General features: G+C 35.6%; 1 protein-coding gene across 2 annotated transcripts in view; it reads right to left on the bottom strand.

The window, feature by feature from the left end:
- Nucleotides 1-27,390, bottom strand: part of LOC150108773 (fibroblast growth factor receptor 1-like) — a 560,046-nt gene that overhangs the window by 81,356 nt on the left and 451,300 nt on the right. For both annotated transcript variants that reach the window (XM_090410064.1, XM_090410055.1), the window contains exon 14: nt 25,328-25,450. In XM_090410064.1, the coding sequence (XP_090266190.1) occupies nt 25,328-25,450 (123 nt within the window). The remainder of the gene's footprint in view (nt 1-25,327; nt 25,451-27,390) is intronic.

Raw genomic sequence — 27,390 nt, 5'->3', positions numbered from 1 at the left:
GCTATCTAATTCCCTGTTTATCTCTGATATACTACTCTTTTTTGGTTTTAATTTCCCCTGCTATCATTAGCAAATCCCCCCTCCCCTCCCACTCCATCCTGTTCCTTCTGAGGACACCATATCCCTTGCATTCTATTCCCATGACTATATCATCCTCAGTCCACCATGTCCCTCTAATGCCTATAACCTTTGACCAAGTTGTGCTAACCAATCCCCAAAACTCCCTAATGTTACTTCAAATACTGCTTCTTGCATCAGTATACATAAACTGCAATATCCCCTTCATCCCACAACCTTCCTACACCTTGTGTTACTTAGCCAACTAAAATTAACCTAGGGTGCTACATTTTGCATCATGTGATCACTCTCCCACTTACTAATTTCTAGGTTCCCTGGACCCAAACTCATCTGCATCATTCCCCGATTTTGTACTTCCAAACTCTCACGGAACAACACTTCCTCACATCTCTGACACCAAATCCATTTAGATGCAAGTCATCCACTTCATATAAATCTTTCTTTCCATCAAACTCATTCCATAAATCCACAAACTTCACATCATTCCTCCTGCACAATCTGTGCACTAGAATTAATGAGAATGTGCCCCTGAATCTCCAAGTGATCACATCTCTCTGTCTCAGCTTGCCTCTAACATGCCTTATGAATTAAGTACACAAGGAATTACTACTAAGTAGTCAGTAAACACCAGAATCTGAAAAGCCAATGCACGAATCTACTCAGAATAAAAGATTAATAACAACATGCTATCCTCAGTACTTTAAAGATATGCAACATCCCTAAGGTTCATAAATGAATTTTTTCTGGACTCAATAATCAAATTAGCTTCTTTATTTCAAAGTAATATATTTATCTAACGAGCACTGATCACTTCTCCTTGAAGAAGGCATCCCGTCTTTCATTTGAACCATGAAAGAACAAGCTATTGTAATAACGATCTTTTGGTAAGCTTTAATAATTTTCAATTAATACTATGCCAATCTTTATCATGATAAGCTGATACTATCTCTAAACACTTCTTTATTTTCTTATCACATTGTTCTATTTGCTTGGGTGGCTGAGTGGGTGAAATCTCCACTCAGCAGCCAATAGGTTTGAATCTTACTTGCAATTATGTTTACGAACATACAGTAGATTTTTATCAATCCATCCAAGAAAATGTACCCCTGAATGTTGGACTGAAATGACTTGAAAAACCCTCAGCTCACAGAGCCAATACTATTCTAACAGTCAGTTTACTCAGAGTGAAAACTTACTCAAACAAGGATTAGACTAATGACAGTCTGAAGCTAAATTGATATGTCATGCATACAATGCAAAAAATACTAAAAACAGGAAACAAAATTATTTGAGTCAGTCACAGGACATAAAGGCATTATCTAATGGTGGTATTTCCCTTATTCATTCTTTGGAGTATTTCTTGTTGATCCTGAGAAATGTTCTAAGTAATGCAAGTACACACAACACACAAGTCAAAGAGGGAGCAGACATGCCTACTAACTGTGCACACAAAATTTCTGGTTTTAGAATTTCTAATTTACAGTCAATAATTTTTGAACGTACTATAAAAAAATTATATGATAAATCATACTTGTCACTTATTTCATTTAATAATTTTTCCAATGTCTCCACTCTAATATCATTCTAATCCATTCCAAGTAAATACACTGTCAGCATCAGTTACTTTTAGCCTGTGCCACATGGACAAACTGATGAAGACATCAGCAAGTTACAGAGGCATATTGTTCAGTGTCTACTGTCGAGACAGTACAGTCATTTGAACTCGTGCAAATTGATGGAACTTTGCAGATAAATGGATTTAAACAAATTAATTTAGCTCTCAATTTTACTAGACAAAAGAATGGCAACATTAATGAGAAATATTGTTAGCAGTTTTATTATTATTATATAGGCACTCCATGGAGTCAAAAGACTCATCACGAGAGACCCACTATCCCAATACCTATCATGCATCTTAAACCTATTCACTGTAGGGGGTGCTCACCACCACCATCACCTCTGGCAATCCATTCCACTCATTCACCACTCTCCAAGAAAAGAACCTAGTTTGCACACCACTACTAACTACACTCTTATTGGTCAGCTTCCAAGAATAACCCCCTCGTTTTCCCCCCTACTCCCTGTGTATCGAAAAATTTCTTGTGTCAATCTTATAGCGACCCTTTAGTAACTTATAAGTTTCTATCATATCCCCTCCCCTCCACCTGTCAAGCTAAACACTGCAACCCACAATCTATCCTCTTAGGAAACATTCCACAGACCTGTCGCAAGCTTGGTCACTCATCCCTAAATCTTCTCTACCACATCCCAATCTCCAAGAAACACAGGTGACCAAATATGTGCACAGTAGTCAATATGTGGCCAAATCATAGCCTTATAAAGAGGGATAATATAATAACCTCCTTGTCTTTACGTGTCAACGTGCTCTTCAGCATCCTCTTCGGTAATTCAGAGGATAGTAATCCTATGAGCTATTTTGCCAACTCTTGCAATATGTCATCTGAATCAACTTTTTCCTGTTAACTAGTACCATCAATTTTAGTGCATTAAATCCTCAAAATATTTATCACTGATGAAATTAAAGCAGAAAAAAACTGCAAATTCATTTAAAATTTAGAGGCTGGACAAATGTGATATAATTTGTCTATAAACTACACATATATGCAGTATTTACGTAGCTGAAGGAGTAAGCATTTAAGTTTCTTTTATAGAAATATTTGGCAAGCAACATACAAAATCTTTTGACAAAGATGTTAAACAAATATGTTGTCACAAATTTTAGGCACATCAAGTTAAGTGTTTTTGGCCACAAACACATAGGTATGAACATAGGTAAATGTATACTCCAGGGCTAGAAACTTGCATACAATATGTTTCTCATGAGCACATAGGCTGGCAAAAATTAGAGGGAATATTGGTCCTGAGTGTCAGTTTTTGACACAGCAGTAATCTACAAGAACGTTTCTAACCCACTTTGGTTTGCAATAAGGATTTTTTTTTAGTATTATTTCTGGGAAAAAAAAAGGATTTTTTTAGTTTTTCTTATGGTATATCTCAGTTCATTCTCTGTGGTAATGTTCCTACTAATTACAAAAATATAAGAATGTCCACAAGATGGAATTTCAAGGGTTGACTTTAGTTTTTCTTTCTTATGATTCCACCCATGAAAGGTTGGTTGGTTGATTTATGGTTTAATGGTGCAAGGACAGCAAAAGTCATACTGCACCAGATCAAAGGTTACAGCAGTAAAAAAGGTATTAACAAATAGTCAAAGAGATCAATTAGTAAATAATACATAGAATTTTTAACAATCAAGACAAGCCCTATAAACTCAAAGAGCTATCATGCTTGTCTAGAGCTGACTTTTACAAACATCCATGTCCAAGGATGGCAAACCTATGGCACCCGTGCCAGAGGTGGCGCATCTGAGAATTTTGCTAGCATATCAACGATTTACAGGTGATATCCTTTTATACGCTTATAAATTATTCAAGTTTTTTTTTTTTTTTTAATTGTTACAATACGTACAAGCTGAATTTTGTTTTACACAAGACAGCGGTTAGCCTAGTGGCTATGCGCTTCGCAACCATATGCCTGGGGAAGGAATGGCCTAGGTTCGATTCCCGTTGGTGACGTGAGGAGCTGAAGGATCTTCCTCAGCCATAGCCAAGTTAGCCGGTCTTGGGCGTGGACAGCAGGGTTTTTTCCCCAGTTTATTCTGGGGTTTTTCATCCCGCAAAGCAGGCAAACTGGCCTTGAGAACTCAACACTACAGGCCATAGGATACACCGGGGCATAAGGCTGACCACCTTATCCTGTAAAAACAGAGTGAGGTCCGATGATCAATGGACCCTTGACACCGCAAGGTAAAAGAGGGTATAAGGAAGATGATGATGATGATGATAAGACAGCAGCTATAAAGACGTGCACGTGATTGGTGCAGTATTAACAAAAGATCGCATGACCCAAAGACAAAAGCAACTGACAAGTGTTGAGATGAAATGCTAATTCTCTTCAATCGAATTCCATAATCTGAAACTGTCATAACAACGTTCACTATTAGTTTTAACGCATTCACAACAGGGTGTCATTTATCGTTCCGATGGAATGTCTCATTACTAACTGGCTCAACTCACACAAACGTTTCAACCCTTGGCTGAATTTTATGGCTTCTTGTTTGCGTTGTCAGGCGAACTCACACATTTAATTATATGGCATGTTTCAATTCTTGGTAGTCTTATTTTAAGTTCTGACATCCAGAATTTCAAATGCAATAAAACAAACGCTTATTTCATAATTGAAAAATTGGACAATAGTTTTTAGTTAGATACTGTGTTTCAGTGCAACATATGGTTTTGCTTAAGTCTATACAGCATAGTTTCTGTAAGAGGGGACATGTGATTTATTACTTAGCACCATTTTTATTCCATCTGTCTCTAATTGCACTATTTGGTGAGAATGACACAACAGACTGCAAAAGCCTCTGTACAGTACCTTATTCAGTGATGCAATAAAACTAAATTCGATACTTATAAAAAAAAGTTTCAGATTCTATTCGATAAAAATAGAATCTGAAACTACTTGCGCGATACAGGCAGACACAAATTTAACAAAGATAAAATTTGATTTTTAAGTCCCACGGTAAAAAATATGAAAAAAAAAAAATAAAAATAAAATAAAGGGTTACTAGAAATTGTAGACTACGTTATATCGAAACCACGTTGAACAAGGGATGCTACAATTTGTAGACCGTGTTATATCAAAACTGCGCTGTATAAGTACCGCTTTATACAAGGGTTACCTGTACTTTCCACTTGGACTTGAAAGATTTGGCTAGAGAAATTGATTACTAGTGGGTTACTTGGTAATTCGGCAGTAACAACCATGGCAAGGAAGGAGTAGCAATTTCAAGTAGAGTTATATTGGCAAACTTCAAAACGGGGAAATGGACAATGAAACTTATTTGTGCTTATGGTAACACAGACGTTCACGTAAGGAAGAAGTGGACGATTTTTTTTCTGAGTCATTAGAGCAAGCAGCCAAAATAAATAAAACAGAGAAACCTGTGCTTGTAGGAGATATACATAGCAGAATAGAAAGTTAATTATTATTATTATTATTCAGGCCTCCAAGGAGTCAAAAGACTCATCGAGGGAAAATTCCAGAAGAAAATTTTGGGAAAATTTGGAGAAAAGGGCAAGACTGGATTTCTGCTCAGAATACAAACTAGTCATCATTAACACTATGTTCCAACATAAAGATGCATACTAGTTCACATGGAGAGAAGACAGGAAATAAGAAAGGCCTCAATGGTCATGTTATTGTTGATTATGTCTTCATGCTGATTCAGGATATAAGAGTATACAGATGATTTGAAATTGGAAGTGATCATCAATAGAATAAATATGAATATAAAAATATGAAATATAAAAAAGAATTAAAGTTGAGCAATTTTCACAGGACACAACTATACAAACATTCAAGAAAAAAATTAACCTTTCAAAACAAGAACCAAACCTTGCAGTCTCAGTGACAACCTCTGAAGAAAACAGTGATGTTGATTGACCTAGGGAGATATCAAAGTAGTAAAAACATATTGGTGACCCTTCAAATAAGCAGTTCTGAGAAAACAAGAAAGCATACTTGGAAGTTGCTAACAAATAAGTCAGTCAATGCAAAAAAAAAAAAAAAAAGAATACAGACAAAAATGTAAGAGCTTAGCTATGCGTAAAAATAGCTACACAAAACTCATCGGAATACTTTGGTAAGATACTACCGATCTATCAGTATCTCTGGTGTAAGAATTTGCATACAGAAATAGGTAGACAAACAAGCTGCTCTGCAAGAAGCATGGGTTTACTAAAGGAAGGTCATGTTTTAGCAATTTGCTCATATTTTATATCAATGTTACAGCCGAAGTTGGATAATGGGAATGGATACGCTATGATAGTGTTGGATTTTTCTAAGCCATTTGATAGGATATCAAAAGGCTTCTATCTCAACTAGATAGAAGATTTTAAGAGGGGCTTAGTAGTCCAGAGCTTGTTTTTTTTTAAAATATTCCATAAAAAAATTTACAAGGGGTGAAAAGGAAGTACCCATAGAAGTACACTCTGTTTATAAATCTTGTGCTTCTAAGAGAAATATCTGGAATGGATATCATCATCATCATCATCATCTTCCTTATACCCTCTTTTACCTTGCGGTATCGAGGGTCCATTGATCATCGGACCTCACTCCGTTTACAGGATAAGGTGGTCAGCCTTATGCCCCGGTGTATCCTATGGCCTGTAGTGTTGAGTTCTCAAGGCCAGTTTGCCTGCATTGTGGGATGAAAAACCCCAGAATAAACTGGGGAAAAAACCCTGCTGTCCACACCCAAGCCTGGCTAACTTGGCTATGGCTGAGGAAGATCCTTCAGCTCCTCACGTCACCTACGGGAATCGAACCTAGGACACTCCTTCCCCAGGCATATGGTTGCAAAGCGCATAGCCACTAGGCTAACCGTGCGGACTTCTGGAATGGATAGCAAAAAAAAAAAAAGATAAGTGATATAAGGAGGAAAAATTATAAGTGATATGGTGTCATTTAAAGGAATACTGGTGAACACTGAAGTGACATTACAGCTAACCAAAATATCTATATTATTTAACGTTAAATTCTTAATAGAAATTTTAGAATTGATAGAATTTTTTTTATATAGGAAGGGTATGACCAGTGAGAAAGGTAAGGGGGCTTGCTAAGTGTTTTGTTAATTTAAAACATAGGGGAATCTGTAACATTCACTACAGGCCTTATTATTTTACAGCATCTCCATGGAGTCCAGAGACTCAAATCAATCATCATACACACAAATCCTATCTTACCTCTCATTGAAGCCAGTCACCTCGGGGAACTCGCAACAAATTCTGGCAATTCATTCCGCTCATTCACCACTCTCCACGCAAAAAAATCTGGTCTGCACATCCCTACTAACCACACTCTTACACAACTTCCACAGATAGCCCCAATTTCTCAGACTATTTGTCATCATCATCATCAAATTCCTGCCATGTATTCACAAGGGGGGTGTACAGGATATGATAGTATTACATGAAAAAATTATATCATTTATAACTTTCTATTTACAATTTTCCTCCAAATCAGTCTGTTACTTGTCAAGACTCCAACATTATCAGATCTTATATTTCTATCGTCTAAGGCGCTGTGTACCATATCAATCCACCTATATCTTGGTCTTCCTCTAGATCGTTTTGCTGCCAACCTGGCAGAGAACACTTGTTTTGCTAATCTTTCCTCACCATTCTGTTTAGGTGACCATACCACCTGAGATTAACTCTGCTAATGCATTCCTGGATGCTAACAATATCAAGTTCTTTCCTAATATCCTCATTTTTAATATGATATTGCCATTGATGCCATCTGTTCACGCCTATAATCTTTCTCAGGACTCTCATATCTGCGGCCTCTAGTCTTTGGTCAAGTGTTTTACTTCTGACCCAGCTCTCAGATCCATAAGTTAAAACTGGTTTGAACACTGTCTTGTATACAGCTAATTTAGTGTTCCGACTAATTTCTCTCTTATTCCATATGAATTTATTCAATTGACTTGCCACCATACCAGCTTTGCTGATTCTGTTGTCTATTTCTATATTTAATTTACTATATTCAGTAAAACTCGTGCCTAAGTAGCTGAAATGTTTTACTTGTTCCACAGGTTCTCCATTCACAACACAGTTGACATTTTCAATGATTCTGCCTATTTTCATTGTCTTTGTCTTTTTATTGCTGACTTTCATACCATATCTATTACAACAGCTATTCAATTTAGTCAGAGAATCTTGCAGACTTGTAGCGGATTTATTTAGAAGTATAACATCATCCGCATAAAGCAAAGAGCTGACATTAACATCTCCAATTTTGATATCATGTTTAATACCACTTTCCTTCATAATGTGATCCATATAGATAATGAATAACAGAGGGGATAATGTACATCCTTGTCTCACACCAGATTTAACATTAAACCATCTTCCTGTACGTCCTTCAATTCTAACTGCTGACTTACAACTCAAATAAAGACTAAGTATTGCTTGATATAATGCCCCATATAACTGCAGCATATTGAATAGCTTCTCTCTTGGCACCTTATCATATGCCTTTTCCAAATCGACAAAACTTAAATACAGATCTTTGTTATATTCCCATGTTTTTTTGACTATTTGTTATAAAGTGAAGATCTGATCCTGACAGCCTCTATTTGGCCTGAATCCAGCTTGTTCTTCACCAAGCTTTTCTTCCACAATTCTTCTCAACCGTTTCTCAAGTATTACTTGCATAGATTTTGCCAGGAACACTCAGTAGGGAAATACCTCTGTAATTCTCACATTCACTTTTATTTCCCTTTTTATATATGGGTACTATGAGAGCTCTACTCCAATCATTGGGAATTCGTCCCTTTGTCCAGGCTTTCTGAACTATGCAGTGCAGCCACTGTAAGACTTTTATTCCACCATACTTCAACATTTCTGGTCGAATATCATCTACTCCAGCTGCCTTTCCACATTTCAAGTCTACTTGAAATGTGGACTATTTGTCATGTATTGAAAATTTTCATTTGCATCAATTTTATAAAACCCCTTTAATATCTTAAAAGTTTCTATCATGTTCCCTCTTTTCTGCCTATCAACTAAACTTTGTAACTCACAAATCTTCAACTTATTCTCATAGCGAGTATTCCACAGACCTGTCACCATCATGGTCACTCATCTTTAAATCTTTTCGACCACCTCCTGGTCTCCAAGAAACTCAGGCAACCAAATATATATGCAGTAGTCAAAATGTGGCCAAATAAGAGCCTTATAAAGAAGGATAATGTTTTTACTTATTAGAGTATTTTTGACCATCCAAGTAATTCATTGAGCTATTTTACCAACTTTTGCAATATGCAACTTCCACTCTTGGTCCACCATTATCCCCAAGTCCCTAGTCTCATCAATTTCCTGCAATTCAATACCATCAATATTATTATTATGGGCCACCACCTGCAAGGAGTCCAAAGACTCAATGAAGGAGGGCACCTGCTTCTCAGCTCCCTGCCCCCACCACTCATCAATCCACCAACCACAACGAACTGCAACTACCATCATCATCTACCGCCAACTAGTATTTTCACAAACAATCACAAACATCCATACCCATGGTAGGATTCGAACATACAGCCTTTTGGCTGGAGACCTAACCACTCAGCCAACCAGGCTGACTGGTGGCATGCGATACACCATATGCAACCTTTTCAACCTGAAGTGTATACACGTTTACCCAAGAATATTATTTAATTTGCCAAATATTTCAGTCTGAATATTACAGACCATCTTCAGTGGCTACATAGGAATAGATTTAAAAAACAAGGTGGAATACGAACAATTGATCATTCACAAATAGAACGAGCCACGTGATGTCATATCGCTACGTACTAAAAGAGTAAAAATTTTTTTTTTTTAATCAGAGTCATGATTAAATTAAAGATATTAATTCAGAAATTCATGTAATTATCTTAAATAATATTAGACTAAAAAAAAAAAAAAAAAAAAAGTGTTATCCTGATTAAACTTCCTCAAATTTTTGATACAGATAGACAGTCATTACGATTTAAGTTAGGACGTTGAAGTAAGGCCTCCACACTTTCTTTAAATAAACGTTCAAATTTATAGTGACATCTGTGTAGGAGGCGAATCTTGGACCAAAGGATGTTGTGGCCTGTTTCTATTCCGTGCTGAGCTAATCCAGATTTCTTGGGTTTGTTGTGTTGAATGGATGATTGATGCTCTTGAATTCTTTTTTCTATAGAGCGTCCAGTTTGTCCAAAGTAGGAAAGATTACAGTTAGAGACAGCTAAGTAATACTACTCTGTAATGTCTACTAGCTCTAATTATTATATGAATTTCTGAATTAATATCTTTAATTCAGATATGACATCACGCGGCTCGTTCTATTTGTGAATGATCAATTGTTCGTATTCCACCTTGTTTTTTAAAACTATTCCTATGTAGCCACTGAAGATGGTCTGTAATATTCAGACTGAAATATTTGACAAATTAAATAATATTCTTATGTAAACGTGTATATATTTTATAATTCTAATGTCAGAAGTATCTTTAAAGAATCAACCTGAAGTGCATAATCTTATATTTTGCAACATTAAATTGACAATCATGATCCTTTGCCCACATTGCTAATTTATTTAAGTCATTCTACAGGATATCTATACATCACATTTATCAACTATTGCTCTCCCCAATTTTGCATCATTAGCAAATAACTGAATATCCCCTCTGAGGTACTTCACTAGTCACCATCATTCCTCCTAGATTCCCCTCTGCCATATACTACTTTCTAATGTCTACTAGCCTCATATCCATACCCATTTGCTCCAGTTTTTGTAATAGTTTTCCATGGTATTCTGTCAAATGCCTTGGGAAAGTTGAGCAATATCATTGTGTAGAAATTTCCTTCATCCATTGCTGTCATTTTATTATGAAATGTGAATAAGTTACTAAGACAGGACCCACCCTTTACAAAGCCATGCTGTACACTACAGAGTATCACATCATTATCCACCCAATGTTATATTTTACCTTTCACCAACTTTCTGAATACCTTAACAACCACTACCGCTATATTAAGTGGTCTGTAGTTTGCTACCTTCTTGGAGCTACCTTTATGCAATGGTACTATCTTACCCTCCTTCCACTCCCTTGGAACCCTGGCAGAGCTAAGACTTAGACTGAACAACTTCATCAAGGGCAATGTCAATTCTCCTGCACATTCATGTAGTACATGGACTAATATGCCATCCAGTCCCACTGCTCTGTTCAAATTCATATATCTTTTAATATGCTGAACACCTCCTGTTCATCTACCTCAATGTTGATATGCATATAATTATAGACCAGTTTGTGTGTCATCAGTAATTAGTAAGATCTTGGAGAAAGTAGTGAAGGACTGTATACAGCATTGGGCAGATGAGGGTAATGTTATCTGTGAGAGTCAACATAGATTTGTGAAAGGGTGCTTTTGTTTTAGCAATATGCAAGCCTTTTATGATAAAGTTACAAGAGCATTAGATGAGGGAAAGGCATATACTGCCATTTTCTTAGACTTAGCGAAGGCATCTGACAGGGTGCCACATGATAAGCTGATATTTAAGTTGCATCACATAGGTCTGGATGTCAGATTGGTCAACTGGATTCAGTACTGGCTGTCCGATAGGTATCAGAGAGTTGTGTATGGTGGGGCAGTTTCAAGGAAGCAGAGGGTTACAAGTGGGGTCCCACAAGACTCAGTACTGGGACCTATATTGTTTAACCTTTATATCAATGACATTGTCAGTGGATTGCAAGGGGATATTCAGTTGTTTGCAGATGATACAAAGCTGGGAAGGATTATTAGTAATCGTGCAGATGCAGCAGCCCTGCAAGAGGATTTGAATAAGCTAGATAGATGGGCAAATGAATGGGATATCAGTTTAATGCAGCAAAATGTAAGGTCTTGAGGTTTGGGAAACATCGATGGGACACTGTATACTCTATGAGAGGAGTTATACTGGAGGAAGTAGGGGAAACAAGAGATCTGGGGTTGATGATTGATAGAAACCAGAAATTTAGGGGACATATTGCAAAGGTGGTGAAGGTAACACAGAGGATTGCTGCAATAATGAGAAGGACACTGACCTGCAGAGATAAAACAGTTATCATTCCATTGTATAAGACCCTGATCAGACCACACTTAGACTATTGTTCTCAGATTTGGTCCTCAGGATTTGAAAGGGATAAATTAACTGTGGAAAGGGTACAAAGGCAGATAACAAAGATGGTTTCAGGACTGTACAATGATAGTTATGAGGATCAGCTGAGGGAATGTGGACTGCAGAGTTTGGTGGATAAAGGAGAGGTGATATGATTGAGACTTTTAAACTGTTGAAAGATGGTTACAGGGTTGACACTAGGGAGTTCTTTAGCTTGGTTGAACAGCAGAAAGGAGTGATGACAAGAGGCCATCCCTGGAAGTTACGAAAGGAAACTGTGAGGAAGAGGGTGAGTAGTGGTTTCTTTGGATGGAGGATGGTTGAACCATGGAATGCATTGCTTGATGGAGTGGTGAGAGTGAGAACAGTCAATGAGTGGTATGATACTTTGTTTCTTGGGGGGGGGAGGGGGGGGCTCCCCCTCGATGAGTCTTGATAGACTTTGTGTTTCTTAGGAAACATCTCCCACGATGAGTCTTTTGACTCCATGGAGGCCTGAATAATAATAATAATCTCTGTAACATCACCACCTGAATGTTACACCTTTGCAAAATGATCGCTCAGCAACTCAACTATTTCTTTTGGTTCTGTCACCTTCCTACAATGAGCATTGTTTAAAGTCACTCTATCATGGCCATTTTTCCTGTTACTTACTACATAACGAAAAAAAACTCTTTTGGGTTTACTTTGGCCTGTTTGGCTAATTTTTTCTCACAGTCTGATTTGGCCTATCACACTAATCACCCTTCTTGCTTGCACTTTGTACAAGGGTGGTCTGAAAAGTTCTCGGCCTCGACCATAGATCGCAACACTATTAGCAAGATTTTTTTTCCCTGAGTTGGTACATCTGTCACAAGCATCCATGGGAAATTGCAAGTCATTCTGTCAAGTCGTTTTCTTTATACAGCTGTCTGAAGCAAAAGTGTTGTCTGTATCCCTTAAAATGGATAAAATTGAGTATTGCGCAGTTATAAAATTCTTCGTAAAAGAAGGTTTAATGCCAAAAGAAATTCATTTGAATTTCCTAAAAGTTTATGGACACTCTTCTCCTTCGTTTTTGACAATTAAGAAATGGTCCAAATTTAAACACAGCTGTACCAGCCTTGAAGATGATCCACGTGAAGGAAGTCCAAAAAAGTGAAACAGCACTAGAAAATTGATCTAGTGCACAATATGGTATTGGATGACTGGCGAGTCAAAGTGCATGAAATTGCTGAGACTATAGGCATTTCAAAAGAACGTGTAGGATATGATTTGCATGAAGAATTGCAGATGAAAAAGCTTTGCACAAGATGAGTGCTGCGCTTGCTCACAGCAGATCAAAAACGCACTCGCATGAAAATCTCTGAACAGTGCTTGGAGCATTTTAACAAGAATAAAATGGATTTCGTACATCGATTTATTACTATGGATGAGACTTGGATTCACCATTACATCGATTTATTACTATGGATGAGACTTGGATTCACCATTACACACCAGAATCCAAACAGCAGTCAAAACAGTGGACAGAAGCTGGTTGTTCAGCACCAAAGAAGACAAAGTCAGTTCCATCAGCAGGTAAAATTCATGGCATTGGTGTTTTGGGATACTAAAGGCATTTTGTTTATTAATTATCTTGAAAAGGGTAAAACAGAAACTGGGGAATATTATTCTGATCTTTTAACCAGACTAGACGAAAAAATTCGTGAGAAAAGACCTGGTTTGCAGAAGAAAAAAAAATCATCTTTCATCAGCACACAAAGGTGTTTTGGCAATGGAAAAATTAAGGGATCTGCACTATGAATTATTGGAACATCCACCCTATTCCCCAGATTTGACTCCCTCTGACTTCTATCTCTTCCCAAAACTAAAACTCTTCCTCGCTGGTCAGTGTTTTTTTTTTTTCAAATCACGAGGTGATTTCAGCTGTAGAGGGGTATTTTGCAGATCTTACTGAGAACCACTACAAGCACAGGATAATGGCACTGTAGCATCACTGGAATAAATGTATTAGTCTTAAGGGAGATTATGTTGAAAAATAAAAATAATTTTGAAATTATAAGTTCATTTTTTCATTGTTAGGCCGAGAACTTTTTAGACCATCTTCGTATGTTGATCACTTTTTTCTTTATATTTCCTCCACAATGGTTTTTTTTTTTTTTTTTTTTTTTTTTGCAGTTGTTGTTTTATATCTCTACTCATTCATTTAATTCCAACTTGGTTTATCCTCTTGACCTTGGGTGTGAAGTCTAATACTGCTACTCTCAAGCAATCCTGAATATTTGCCATGCACTACTAACATTCTTTCCTTGTAGTTTCTCAAGCTATGGCATTGTTCCGAGATAACTCCTAAGTTACTCATAATCACCAGCCTTAGTTGAACATAAAACCCCTTTTTGACAGAGAAATCCACATGTTTGACAATTTCCCAGAACAAGACCATATGGTCACTCTTCCCAATTGGAGGCAGAGTGTCTACCTTGATTATGGATACGTCTTCTGATGCTGTTATCAGCTCCAACACCCTTAAAACCCTTGTCTCCTTTATAACATGTTGTTTCATGTAATTATCACTTAGCAACTGCATAAATCCCACTTCCATCTTGCCATGCCCCCTTTCCTCCATCCAATCGATGTTCCCATAATTAAAGTCTTCCATAATAATTGTTCAACCTACACTCATTGTGCTAATCTGTTGATATATGGCATCTACATCTTCCTATAGATCCTGGTCTATAGCAACACCAACACTTTATTTTGTCCTATTTGCCTCTCTCTCAGACCTAAAATCATTTAACTTTTAATCCTGTTGGTTGTAACAGCAGCAATACCCCACCTCCTGCCCTGTTCCTTCTATCCTCTCTGAAATACAATGCCCTTTACCTTCTAGCCCTGTAACTATCATTTTCAGTCAACCAGGTCTAACCAATGCCTCTCATTTTTGGCCAATTCAACTTTACTAATGCCAAAAACTCCTTTTGATATTTCTTGCATTTGTATACATGCATTTCAACATCCCTTTGCACCCATAGTTACCCTTGTATAATGCCATTACCAACCCATTCAAATTGGAGACCAGCAAATATCATTTTGCATTTCATAATCAAGTACTATGCACATGCTCATTTATAACAGGGGTGGATAGACACATGCTTGATTTGATTCTCCCTAATATCTCTTGTTTCCCTGGTTTTGCAATACCACATTCACTAAACACTTTCTCCAAATATCTAACTCCAAAACCATTTAAATGAAGTCTGTTGGGCATATACAAGTAGTTTTGTTCATCAAATTTGCTCCATACATCAATAAACTGCTCAATCTTCTCACTGACTCATTGGCAATAATAGCCCTTTTCAACTATGTCCTATCATACCAAGGCAGCAGACTCACAATCTTTACTTTATTGCTCTTCATGTATGCTTCAACTAACAACTCTTTCATATCTTCTCTCATTGCATATTTCTCACCTTTCAAATTTTTTGTGCCAGCCAAAACAATTAACTCGTTCACTTCATTCTTCTGCTACTTACAGCATCATGAACATCCTTTACCTTCGCACCTGGAAAACATGTTTCATCAATTTCTCATTAAGTATACCTCTTATCGACAAAATAATTCATTCACTCTTTCCTCCTAGTTTTTCGCACTTTTATGCTTTTCCCATCCACTCCTTCTTTCATTCTTCGTCCTTCTGTACCACATGCCATTCGTTTCTCTAGTCGCTCGAGCTCATATTTTGTCCTGTGAAGGAGTTCACATAAGCATGCAATTTCTTTCTCACACTAGTATCTCATCATTCACATTATTACTTTCAACCACTTCCTTCCAATTGTTATTCATATTTTGTGTACCATCATTCACTGCTTCCACTGCATTCTCCAAATGTAGTGGAACTAACACTGACAATTCTGCCTTACATCCTTATTATCTGTCACTTCATTTTCCTGTGACTCACATTTCTTATACTCGTGTTCATACCACATGCCATTCACTGTCAACAACAAATATATTAAACATATGGTACATTGCATTAAATCACACATGCTGATACCAGTCATCAATGTCTTGGTTGCCATTTTTTCTTGTAAGTATCGGTGGCATAACGAAAAATGATTCTGAAAAGTACATCACTTAATAATAGTTGTCTAAACAACAAGACTTAACTACACAGTCAAAAATAAAGAAAATGCCACCAAACATATATACCAATCTTGCTAATATCTAATAAAAAATAATGACTTAGCTGAACAACACGTGTACTGCATCTACTACTATGGACAATGCTAGTCATTCTTGGGGGGGGGGGGGTTGGTTTTGTGTATTTTTGGTAAACCATGGAACCAGGATGGGGGGGGGTGAGAACTGAAAGGTTTGAGGTGTTTTTTTTTTTTTTTTTTTTTTTTTTTTTGTGTGTGTGTGATTTTAGGAGGCCAGGAAGAAACTTTTTTTTTTTAAAGCAGACTTTTCAATTCTTTGCAGGGTCATAAGCTAATGGTCTGTAGGTGGACCGTTCGCTGAGAATGATGTCCACTTTCTATTGTATTCACTAGTATTAAAAATAACAATAACACTCCCCTTATTTCTGGTTTACTTATTTTTATATAGTTTCTCAAGGGAACTAAGGTGTCAAGATGACAGATTTCTTTTTCATCGTCAAGCCTGATGTTGTTAGCTATTTTTTGGATCTAAGTTATAGATACCACATTTGATGTTGAACACTAAGTCTAGTGCTGATACTTGCTTTAGAGCAACAGTCTCAGCAACAAATGAAATGTTGGAAAAATTAAATATTTTTAATCTTTTCTCAGTGCTGTTTCACCACTCAACTCCAGGATAGATGAGTGGTATAGCTATATTTAACCTTCATTTTCTGTATTTTATCCAATTTCAGTTTTACACAGGTTACATGATTGAAACGATGTAAACTGCATCAAAGATTGCTTTTGAATCTGACATCTAACTTAATGTGCATTAACCCAAGCATGTTTAAAAGCCAATTTAAAAGTACAAACTGTTACATGAATCACTGTATCATTGACTTTCTCAAGATTAAATTTTGTAGAATATGATAAGGTACTCCCAGTCAGCCTCGTGAATTTTTTAACCTGTGAAGAACATGGTTCCTGAGAAGATATAACAGCACTGGATATCACAGTAACGGGGAAGAGTAGCAGGAGAGCATATAGTATTGTCAGTTGAACAATGTAAGTTTTAAAAGTGGTATACCGTGAGTAGACATATCGATACAAAATTAATAACGGAAAAAACTCGCGTACAAAGATTATTTAATGGTATAATTTTCGCCTGTGTGTCATAGGCATCTTCACTACATTAAGCTCAAATTAAACAATAACTGACAATTCCAAAAAGTGCCACCTAAGTAGCTGGTGTAAGATAACTAAAAAGGTCAATAACTTTCCTAAAAATTAAAAAATAAAAATAAATAAATAAATAAAATAAAATAAAATAAATAAATAAAAAAAAAATCAATACAATAAAAAGTTAGGAAAGATTAGCTGATTTGTAAAGTACTATCTCCCATAAAGGGGATAGACGTAAGCCGTCGGGTCTGTTTAAGTTAGGTGAATGAAGTAGAGTTTCACATGTTTCTTTATAAAGGCGTTCCATGAGAAACTGACTTTTGTGAAGAACTCTTGTCTTTCTCCAATAAACTCTGTGTCTAGTGAATACGCCGAATAAGATGCCAATTATGGATTTTTTTCATAACATAGACAGGGCTATTCGATCCTTATCCCAAAAAACAGCCAACAGATTACGTTTTGAATGTGCACAAATTCTTTTTCATGCCAAGCCTCCTCATCCTAATCTTTCTTACTCTGAGTTTAAAGCATTGAAATCACTGAAGAATAACAATAATTTAATTATTATGAAAGCTGATAAGGGGAAGGCTGTAGTGATTCAAGATAAGAAGGAATATGAGAGAAAAATGTCTTTTACTTCGCGACTATAACTTATAGGCCTCTTACATCGGATCCTACCCGGAGTCAATTGAAGAGACTTAATTCTCTTATAATGTATCTACATGGAATGAAGATCAAAAGAAAAAACTTAAAACCTTCTTCGGTCGTCCGCCTAGATTGTATAGTCGTCCAAAAGTTCATAAACCAGGCATTCCGTTAAGAACAGTCGCAGATTGTATAGGTTGCCCCACTTACAAAATCTCAATTTTTTTTTTTTTTTTTTTTAAATCAAATTTACTCTCCTCTTCAACTAGAAGAACTGATACTTATATAAAAAATACTTTGGATTTCAAAAAAAAAAATCCAGATCTTCATTTGGACGTTTCTGATATCATGATCAGTTTAGATGTTGTTTCTTTATTTACAAATGTGCCTCTTTCGGAAAGTATTGAATTACTACAACAGGAATTTCCTTCAGACATTGTAAACATATCTGATTTTGTAATAAATTCTGGTTATTTTTCCTTTAAAAATAAGTTGTATCAACAAATTGAAGGAACAGCAATTGGTAATCCTCTTTCTCCTGCTACCTCTTTATGGAAGATACCTCCAATTTCTTTATGGAACATTTTGAACAACATATCTTTGACAACATTTTTCCCAGACCTACTCATTGGTTCAGATATGTCGATGACATTTTTGCTGTATGGAATTGCTCTTCGGGTGAACTTTAACAATTTCTCACTGAGTTAAACGCATTTCATCCTAGGAACAAGTTTACCCTAGAAGTAGAATCAAATAAGCAGTTAGCCTTTTTAGATCTTCTAATTCTTCACCAACCAGATGGTAACCTACATTTCTCAGTTTATAGAAAGAAGCTCATACAGACCATTATATCCATGCAGAATCCCATTTTCATCCCAGTCAAAAGGCAGGAACTATTAAAACACTGGTTCATCGGGCCCATTTCTTTTGTTTTTCAGAAGATCTTTTACAGAAAGAACTGCAATATATAACTTCTTCCTTTCTATCTAATGGTTATAAGAACTGCTTCATTAAAAGAACTTTGAGTAGTTTTAATGTCTTCCTCTTCAAACACAGAAGAAATAACGCGCATTACTATCCTTTATGTACAAGGCATCAGTGAACGTATATCAAAAGTTTTGAAACCACTGAATATTTTTGTTGCCTTTCGACCATTTAGAAAAATCTCCACCTTTCTCACTTCTCCTAAGGACAAGCTTCCACATCTTAATCATCCAAGTGTCTACCAGATTCCATGCTCTTGTGGATTATCTTATTTTGGACAAACAGGAAGATCTGCCTCTATTTGGCTAGAAGAACACCAATCTTATATTGAATACTTTAAACCTGAAAAGTCTGGACTTGCAGAACATGCCATCTTCACTAGACACAGAGTTCATTGGAGAAAGACAAGAGTTCTTGACAAAAGTCAGTTTCTCATGGAACGCCTTTATAAAGAAACATGTGAAACTCTACTTCATTCTCCTAACTTAAACAGAAATCCGATGACTTACATCTATCCCCTTTATGGGAGATAGTACTTTACAAATCAGCTAATCTTTCCTAACTTAAAAAAATCAGCTAATGCCTTTTTTATTCCCGAATATGGGAATAGGCGAAGCAGTTTAGCCCTATCTAACTTTTGGAGAATGAGTGGGCAGTTCAAACCAAATTTTTTTATTGTATTTTTTATTTATTTATTTTATTTTATTTTATTTATTTTTTTAATTTCTAGGAAAGTTATTGACCTTTTTAGTTATCTTACACCAGCTACTTAGGTGGCGCTTTTTGGAATTGTCAGTTATTGTTTAATTTGAGCTTAATGTACTGAAGATGCCTGTGACACACACAGGTGAAAATTATACTATTAAATAATCTTTGTACGTGAGTTTTTTCCGTTATTAATTTTGTATCGAGTTGAACAATGTGTGTAGTAGCCATATATGAAAGAAGGTATTGCGTTCATTGAGAGAGAAGAGAGAGAGAGAGAGAGAGAGAGAGATTATAATCCAGCATATGCTCAACAATAAAGCTTTCCCTGTTTATGGCAAGGCCTAATTGTTGAGCACAATGACTGGCATTATCCCACAGAGTACTGTGTCTATTAAAATCACCCATGAAAATATGGGCAGCAGCAACTGCAATATAAGATTAACAAGGTCAGTTTGAGTTATTTTACAACTTGGTGGTAATAAGAGGAACATACTGTAATAAGAAATCCCACTGAGAGGTAGAGCACTACAGCTTCCAGTAAAGCATTAAGCTGGCTAATTCTAAAAAATGGTATGGCTGCTCACAAGGGTAGTAATTCCTCCATGAACAGGTCCATTTCCAGTTCAGTCTTTATGAATAATAGTGAAATGTCTTAAGGTGGGGTTCTCACTTGGTTTTAAATGTTTCCTGAAGACAGAAACAGATTTATAATTCTGCAGAAAGACTGATATCACTGATTTTGGTGGAAAATTCCTACTTGTCATTTTCAATTGACCAAGATCTTACTTTTTCTGGTTCCTGTCTAGCAATTAATTCTGAGTAGTGTTTACCTCTTCTGCTGGAAAATGTTTAAAACATCAGTGGATATAGCAGTTTTCTCCCCTCCCCCCATAATAAGATTTATGATAGAATTTGAACCTAATGTAGTGTAGCATCTTGGTATATAGTTCTAGTGAGTGCTATGTCTAGTGTCGATAGCATGAGAAGCAAGGCCTGAACCTTCAGATTTTAAAAATCTCATAATTTTGATGTTCTTCAATTCTAATAGTTGCAGAATAGCCAGTCTGTCCAAAGTATCAAAGATGACAAGAACAGGGTATTTGATAAACACCAGGCAAAGACAGAGGTGATAATGTATATTTGATAGGTGATAAGAAAGATGACAACTTCCAGGCTGGTTATAAGCTGGTATACAAATGATATCTGCAAAGGGTCCTTGCTATTTGTTCAAATGTTCCTTTTAGGTAGAGTATGCTAATTCTTTTAACATCGGATTGCAATCTGGAAAAGGGATGATAATTACCAAATATTTTCTGTATCAAGATCTCACTGTATCCATTCCATTAAGTAATAGAGTAAGTTTTATATTTTTTAATTCTTCTACAGGAACGTCTTTCCAACAGCATCTACTATCCATTGTAATAGAGAAGACCGACTATAGAACTCACTCACTTTGTCACTCTGACATATTCTGAGGCAGAACAGTGTAGGAACAGAGGCAAGTTACCTATTCTTTGGGATAGCAAAAGTTATATCAATGATGGCATTAAGTACTAGTTAGATGGACTACTGCCAATCCTTTCCCAAGTCAATCCATCACTGTGGGAGAAAAGATGGCCCCCCCCATTAAAACCATGAATACATTAAATACAAGAATGAGCCCACAGTATCTGACATCTCTTGGTTAGGTAGAGAAACTGAGCTATCAGACCAGACATGCTACTCCAATACAAAATAATGAAAGCAAGTGTAAGGAAACTAATGTCATCATTGCTATGTACAACATAAGAAAATTAGCAGATGGTGAAAAGATGGAACTGGAAAATGAAATAAGCAAAATGAAATAGGATATAATACACTAAGCGAAGTGAAAAGAAAAAGCAGAAGAATGCTTAACACTAAAGTTGGAAAATGTACTTTGCTGGAAAGGACCACACGATGTCAAAAGCAGAGAGGAGTTAGGTTTTCTTATAAACAAAAGTATAGCAAACAAAGTTACTAAACATGCAGGAATATCAGATCAGGTAGCATATATTCTGATAATAATATATGCACCAACCAGCAGATATAAAGATGAAGAATTCTAGTCTATACAATAGTATTGGGAGACTTGAATGTATAACTGGAGGAAAAAAATAAAAATGAACTTAAAAAGTGAATAGGAAAAATGGCATAGGAGAATGAAAAAATGGACATGGATTAGTCCAAACACACAAACAAAAAAGAAATATTATATATTAACACACACACACACACACACACACACACACACACACACACACACACACACATATATATATATATATTAACATATACACAATCAAAGAAATAACATGAAAACAGTAATCTACAAATGGCTAATATATAGGAAAATCTAAATCTAATCATTATAGAAGGCATACATAAAATTACAAAAGATAAAAAACGTTAAATACGAAAACCTCTCAAAGAAAACAAAAAATCTGTTGGAGAAAAAAAAAATAAGTATAATAGAACTTACAGGAATAAATAAAACAATCAGAAAAAATATTAAAGAAGATAAAAAGAAACTAGAAGATAGAATGAATTCCACAATAGAAAATACTAATATTAGAAAATGAAAACAGACAAGATATCAAAGATAAAAAAGGCATAGCAGAAAGGGCTAGACAATTTTTCAGAATTGTATACCACCACAAGCACTGTTGAAAACACTATTTCATGGAAGCCAAACTAACATGAAGTAAGTGTTCTAGAAATACAAAATTTCGAAAATGAACAAGGAAATGAAAGATATGAAAAATAATAAAATGCTAGGATAAAATGGAATTACAATAGAAATGATGAAAGCAACAGGAGAAATTTTAACAGAACTAAAAATAGCTGTCACAAGTATATACCGTATTTGCCGGAGTACAAGACGCACTTTTTTCTTTGAAAATAGGTCTGAAAAACAGGGTGCGTCTTATACACCGATACTCAGTTTTTTTATTACCTTCATTTCTGGAAATTTTCTCTGTTCCAAGTTACGTGATTTTCTTGCTTCCTTGCGGTGTGTGAGAGCATTCCAGTTATGTTATTTACGTATTCCAGTTACTGGAATATATTCTAGTATTCCAGTTGTGGATAGGTAACATTTGGTCTAGGCACTCTGCCGGACTGTTGAAGAAGCCTGCCCTGCTACTATGGGATCTGTTTCGTTCTCACAGAACAGAAGATGTTAAAAATAAACTCAAGGAATTGAAAACCCAGTTAGCTGTAATTCCAGGAGGTCGAACTAGTCAGTATTAACCTTTTAGATGTCTGTATTAAAAAATCATTTAAAGGATTTATGAAGGAGAAGTGGAACACTGCATCCAGAAGACTGCTGGATGCAGTCTTCAGATTTCGAGGTTACGCCATTAGGAAGAGGCCTAGCATTTCGCAAGTTTATGAGTGGGTCAAAGCTTTATGGGATGCTGTGAAAACTGAGACAGTGGGTAAATCATTTAAGAAGTGTGGCATTAGTAATGCACTGGAGATGAATTTCTGGGTTTTGGCGAAGAAGATTAAAAGGTGGGTACTCTTTCCTAGTTAGATTAGGTATTTGAAAGAAGACCTACTTATTACTTTATATTTGAAATACTATAAATTCATTATAATATTCAGTGCCAAAGATTTTTTCGTTAAAAATGTGTACAAAAAAGGGGGGGGTGTCTTATACGCCGGCAAATATGGTAAATTGTTCATGAAATAATAAACAGAACCACAAGATTATTGGATGAAACTCAGCCTAACGAACAAGCTGGATCCAGAAAGGCGTTTAGACTATCTGCAAACGTTGAATCAACTAAGAGTAAATGCAGAGAATACAACTTACAATTGTACCTAAACTTTATAGATTATAAAAAACCTTTGATTCGATTGTAAAATAAGCAATCCTAATAGCAATGAAGAAACATGGAGTAAGTCAAAATTATATACAGCTAATAAAATATATATGAAAAAAAGCAACTGCTAGTATCCTTATAAATTAACATAGCATTCCATTTCAAATAAAGGATAATGCAAAGGAGATACTATTTCACCCAAATTATTCAATACAGTATTAGAATATGCCCTGAGTGAACTGGAGTGACAAAGGGATTAATATAAAAAATCACTTATGATATGCTGATGATATTGCAATAGCAAATGATAAAAAAGAAGATGAAATTATGAATGAATTGAATGCAAAATAGACACAAACTATGAAAAAACTAAACTAATGACAAAGAAGTATAAACAGTCTATATAATAGCTAATAGGAAAACAGTTCGCATGATACTAGATATCAGTGCTTATGATAGAGGCTTAATGGAAAAAGTACAGAAAAAGGATTAAACATATTTAATTCTTCAAATATTTCATCTTTGTCACTAAAACATCATCATTAGGGAGTGCAATATGAGACTTATAACACACACACCCAAAAAAGGCAACACAAAACTAAGTGTGATACACTGATGAAAACTAGGGTCCTAACTGTTTGGGCACTTGTTGGCAGCCTAAGATGTAAACCGGGATCTCAAAGTATTAGTGTTTACCATGCTTTGGGAAGTTTAATACAACCATATTTATTTAAATTAGGTTGATTTCTCAGAGCAACTGCAGATTCTGAAGTAGTCTTTCTCCTCTAAATTTACTGCATTGGAGCATGGTGGTCCTTCTCAGTAAATCAAATTGATTCATTGGGCCATATGTAAAGCATGGTCTGCAAAGCCTGATTGACCTTAGTCATGACTGTAGATGTATTTTTTGTGTTTTTCAATGCAGATGTTGGCTCATCTTCCTATCTGTTCATAGTAGGCCAATTGATTAACAGAACAGGACACTTTATATACTTCAGGCACAGAGAGAGAGAGAGAGGAGGGAGCTGATTTTAGTAAAATGTATAAAGGTAGCAAGTTTTTCGTGGGACTTGAAAGCCGTTCAGAGATTGTATATCTTTAAAACTGTGGCTATTTTTTCTGAAATGACCGAGTCTGTGGATCGAATCAAGACCTTGTTTGGGTGAATGAAGATAAGATTATTATTCTTCTAATCTGAGTATTAAGAGACATTGTTTAGAAGATTATGGTTTGCTACCAGCTTTTTATTACCATCTCAAATAGTGGCATGGGATGTTTAAAGTCCTATAAGGATGCACAGGTGTTGAATCTTAGTACCCAAGACATCAAAATAATTTCCCTCTGAGCCTTTCAAGGAACATCGATCGCATAGAGGATGCATCAGCAAATAATGAACAGGATATCTATAGAAGGTGTTGGTTAGGTTTCAGCATATATTTATAAATGCATGCATCAATGGTGTATCATGTATGCATGCATCATCTATGTGTGCACACATGCAGTTGATGTATGCTAGTTATTGCCCTAGATTTAGGGTACTGTAATGCAAAGAATTAAAAATAAAGGAAATGTTAATGTGATAAAAGAATTAAACATTGTTTTATTATATTTAACAAAGTTTGAAAATTGGGCATGCAGCAGGCAAACTATCATCTACAATAAACTTAAACTTATTTAGTAAAGGAAAGATGGAGACCAAGTTAGGTTTATCGAGCACTGTGATAGTTGCTGAACAACTTTCATCAGAACAAAAGTAAGAGTGCTTTGTTATTTCATCTGCTAGGTCAGAAAAATTAACTGAGTTATGAACATTTTTCACCCAAGAAGAAAGCTTTTTTAAGATTTCTTCTTGGGTGAAAGCTTTAAAAATAATAGATTGGCATAGCTAATTTTATTACAACTGCAAAAGTAGTATGACAGTCTGTTAAACATTTCTTTTTTTTTTAATTTAAATAAAATAATAAAGAGGACTCAATATCAACAGCACTTACATGAGTTGTTTTCTTATAGTAATCTGTTTTATGGATATCCCTTGCCAAGCCAAAATCTGCTATTTTCATTACATGGTCTTCCATTACCAATACATTTCTTGCTGCAAGGTCACGATGAACACACTGAAATAGTATAAATTATAAGTTCTGATTAATTATCAAATTATCTCACTTAAAAGTAATGAGAAATATCCATTATTACTTTATACAATATAAACAATATTTGCTATACTATATGGTCAGCTCCAAACCTCTGTGACATATCACACAAAATCTCAGAAAGGTAGCTCATTTAAATGAGCTTTCTTCCCCTCTTTTTTTTTTTTTAGATCCTTTATCAATTGCTGTTTTCACAATTTCTTCCATTCTTTCTAGTGATTGAAATATTCACTTTGTGTTAATGCTCTTAAAGAGCCAGCTCCTCTCCAGGAGTGAATCTCTACTTGTTTACCTTTCTCAGCATGAAACCCATAACAGGGTAACACCACATTACTTGCATTCCAAGTCACAATTAAAAACATACATCTAGAATTCTCAGGTACATTCATGGGGAGGTGGGGTCAATCTTTTCTTTCAGTTTATTTGCAACTATTTTGTCAGACATTCTCAATCATCTTTTAATATATTCAAAATAGCAATTCTTCCTGTTTTGATTTGATCCTGGATACTCAAATTTTTCTACCTTATAATTTATGGTATCATGGTATACTTAATTCATAGGTCCTTTGACTTGCTTTTAAGAACCCAAATCTCACTATAGGTATCAAGTCATCTGTTCTTGCTGATCTCTTTAGCCATATCAAGAATTCTTTTTAGCTTTTTCCTATCAGAGTACACCAACAGCAACTCAGCATGCCACTTTCTATTGTATAAATTCCTGTTTTTAACTTATCCATTGCTGTGTGCACAAGTGCAATATCCTCATTGAATTATGTACGCATCTTTGCCTATCTTGCTAATCTCATCCAATCAGTTAACTATATTTTTTGGCATCATGTTAATTATACAAGTTCATCAATCTCAACATTAAGTGTTGAGAAAATTCAATTTCTTTTCATAATTTCAAATTCCAAACACAGTTAGAAAGGCTGAGTATCCTATAAAATGAATCACCAAAGTATGTAATACTGCCCATACCTATTCTGAAACCTGTTCCTTAGGCATCTTAGACTCAAATTTGGTCTCAATCCTGTTTAGAATAACCACATTACTGTAGAAGAACTTTGCTTTTAAGGTTCTACTACATTATTAGGACTTCTTGCCTTCAAAAACTAGCTAAGAAGTAAAAAAACGAGATATGATGAAAACATAAGTTATTAAATGGATTTTATAGGATTGATACTGAAGACTTTTTTTTCAGTAGATAACAGTAAGGGAGACAACAAGGGGGTTACCTGTGGAAATCGTGTGAGCATGTGGTTAACAAGAGTTTGGACTAGGTTTTTTGCTTGAAGTGTGGTCAATGGGTTGCTGGAGGAGAGGTATGATAGATATTGTGTGAATAATGGATTTCTTGGGGTGTCTTTTGACTCCATGGAGATATATTATTATTATTATTATTATTATTATAATACAGGTAACAATTTCATAGTTCTTGCAGTTTAATCAACATTCTTACAAAACCATACGAATATTGACTATTTCCAGTCTATTAGCTACATTCATCTCATATTCTTACAACTGATCTAGAAAAGTGTCATCTGTTGTTTCACTTGTCTGTTGCCACAATTTAGCTTGCATGCATTCAATCTACAGGGACCTTGCTGTTATGGAATTTTTATTATTATCTTTATTATTATTAGGTTACTCCAAGGAGTCCTTAGTCTCAATGAAGGAGGCTTTAAGCATCATGTCAAGAACTACCCACATTTTCATAGTATCTATTATATTTTGCTTTAAACTCATTCACAGTCATGGCCCACAACAGACTCTGGCAGCCTATTATATCGTTATTATATTGTTAGTGCACAAATTAAACAGTAGTGGTCCTAGAACAGAACCCTGCGGCATGCCACTAGTCACAGGCCTTCTTGAATAAACTACTCTCTGATCAACCACTCTTC

This window comes from Typopeltis vanoorti, chromosome 2, assembly GCF_054136105.1.
Source record: "Typopeltis vanoorti isolate ZY-2024b chromosome 2, IOZ_Tvanoo_1.0, whole genome shotgun sequence".
NCBI classification, from domain to species: Eukaryota; Metazoa; Arthropoda; class Arachnida; order Uropygi; family Thelyphonidae; genus Typopeltis; species Typopeltis vanoorti.
Note: the sequence above shows the minus strand (reverse complement) of the source record. Positions and strands in the feature narration are given on the sequence as shown.